The sequence below is a fragment of the Oxyura jamaicensis genome, unplaced genomic scaffold (genome assembly GCF_011077185.1).
Source record: "Oxyura jamaicensis isolate SHBP4307 breed ruddy duck unplaced genomic scaffold, BPBGC_Ojam_1.0 oxyUn_random_OJ65697, whole genome shotgun sequence".
Classification (NCBI taxonomy): domain Eukaryota; kingdom Metazoa; phylum Chordata; class Aves; order Anseriformes; family Anatidae; genus Oxyura; species Oxyura jamaicensis.
The window spans coordinates 30,466-32,753 of NW_023307929.1; the positions used below are offsets into that span (position 1 = coordinate 30,466).

Genomic DNA, 2,288 nt, shown 5'->3' on the forward strand with positions numbered 1-2,288 from the left:
GCAGAGGGAATGGGTTCTGGAAGCACCGGCAGAGCACAGACATGAGAAAAGAGAAGCACCTCCTAGCAGGAACAGCTGCAGGCAGCAGAAATGGGCAGGGAGAAAGGGAACTGCAAAGGGAAACCCTGCTGCAGAGGTACAGCTCCCTGAACAACCCCACTCAGATCTCCTCTCCCACCCTGCAGAGCCTTTGCCCTCCTAGCTTGCAGGGACCCAGGCAAGAGCTGCCTCCTGGGTAGCCAGAGCCCCAGAAGAAGGAAGCTCTGTCTCTCCTACCATGTGCCCTGTCCCACTGCCTGGCAAAGGGCTGAAAGCCACTGCTCTGCCAGGGTGCTGCCTGGCAGGCAGCAGGCACGGCTGGGCAGGTTGACGACCCCTTTCTGCTTGCTCATCTGTCCCTCCCCTCTCTCAGTCATGCTGCTTCTCCTTTTCCCTCCACCCCTCTGTGTACCTCTTTCTCTTACACTACAGCTCTCGGGTATGTCAGCTCTCTGGGGCAGCAGGATGGGGTTCAGCTGAGGAGCAAATGTTGGCACTCAGCATCCTGTGAAGGAGTCCCCAGGCAGGGAATTTTCTTCCTTAGACTGCACACAAAAACAGCACAGAACAGAGCACCAGTCGGGGAGCTGTAAGTATGTCATTCTGATCAGGGGAGAATGGAAGTGAGTGTGCAATGGGTCAGTGAGAAACGGCGTGGATTCTGCTGAGAGAGCCTATCCTGACTGTCTCTGTGTTTTCCTCCATGGACAGGCAACCATGCCCAGAGGCAGCAGATGTCCAACAGCAGCTTCCCCACTGAGTTCCTTCTCCTGCCATTTGCAGACACGCGCGAGTTGCAGCTCCTGTACTTCGGGCTCTTCCTGGGCATCTACCTGGTTGCCCTCCTGGGCAACGGCCTCATCATAACAGCCGTAGCCTGTGACCACCACCTCCACACCCCCATGTACTTGTTCCTCTTCAACCTTGCCCTCCTTGACCTGGGCTCCATCTCCACCACTGTTCCCAAAGCCATAGACAATTTCCTGTGGGACACCTGGGCCATTTCCTACTCAGGTTGTGCTATGCAGTTCTTTATGTTTGTTGTCCTTGTCACGGCAGAGTTCTACCTCCTAATCACCATGGCCTATGACCGCTACAATGCCATCTGCAAACCCCTGCACTACGGGACAATAATGGAGAGCAGAACTTGTGTCAACATGGCAGCAGCTGCCTGGAGCAGTGGCTTTCTCAATGCCCTTCTTCACACTGCCAATACATTTTCACTACCATTCTGCAAGGGCAATGATCTGGACCAGTTCTTCTGTGAAATTCCCCAGATCCTCAAGCTCTCCTGCTCAGATGCCTACCTCAGAGAGGCTAGACTTCTTGTGATTAATGCCTGTTTAGCATTCGTGTGTTTTGTTTTCCTCGTGCTGTCCTATGTGCAGATTTTCAGGGCTGTGCTGAGGATCCCCTCGCAGCAGGGCAGGCACAAAGCCTTTTCCACATGCCTCCCTCACCTGGCTGTGGTCTCCCTGTTCATTAGCACCGGCACATTTGCCTATTTAAAACCTCCATCCATGTCCTCCTCCTCACTGAATCTTTTGCTGGCAGTTCTGTACTCGGTGGTGCCTCCAGCAGTGAACCCCCTCATCTATAGCATGAGGAACCAGGAGCTCAAGGATGCAGTGTGGAAAGTGATGATTGGATGTTTTTCAGAAGCAATAAACTGCCTGTCATTTGCATAACACACAATATAACTCATTACTGGCCCATCTGAGACTTCTTTATATGTTTGGTGTATATATATGTGTGATTTTTCAAGCTCTCTGTGTATTTAAAGTAAAGAAAGGAACCTTCAGTGACTTGCTGTGCTGAAATCCTTCCACAGGATGTTGTGGAACTGCAGGGTCACTTGGCTGTGCACAGAGGTGCAGGGAAAAAGAGTCCTGGCACAGGAGCAGTGTCAGGGGAGAAACAGGCCAGGGCCACTTCTCTAACACAGCTGGCTCTGTACCAGCATCTCCAGCATAAAGTGGATCTGCAGGGTGAGCAGGGAGGGCAGAGCAATCCCCCGCCCCTAAGAACACCTCAGCCAATGGCTTTCAACCACTAGCTAGGCCACTATGGTCCTCGCTAGGCAGAGAGCTCATGCTAGAAAGTTTGTAGCCACCCAGACGGAGTGCCCACCCAGAAATGCGGCAGTGCAGGTCTCTGGATGCAGGGAGTGCCAGAGCCTGCTGCTGCCATCTGCGGGAGGCAGAGATACTGTGTGTGTGACGTGCGAGCAGGTGGACGACCTGGTCCGC

At 53.4% G+C, this 2,288-nt stretch overlaps 1 protein-coding gene across 1 annotated transcript; it reads left to right on the forward strand.

The window, feature by feature from the left end:
- Positions 1-735: 735 nt before the first annotated feature.
- LOC118159039 (olfactory receptor 14A16-like) lies at positions 736-1,727 on the forward strand. The gene has a single exon (XM_035313681.1). It carries the CDS (start codon positions 774-776, stop codon positions 1,725-1,727), a length of 954 nt encoding a protein of 317 aa, XP_035169572.1. The 5' UTR covers positions 736-773.
- Positions 1,728-2,288: the final 561 nt, after the last annotated feature.

What these genes read in the sequence shown, in the direction of transcription:
- LOC118159039 (XM_035313681.1), top strand. Translation starts at nt 774, where the DNA reads ATGTCCAACAGCAGCTTCCCCACTGAGTTCCTTCTCCTGCCATTTGCA.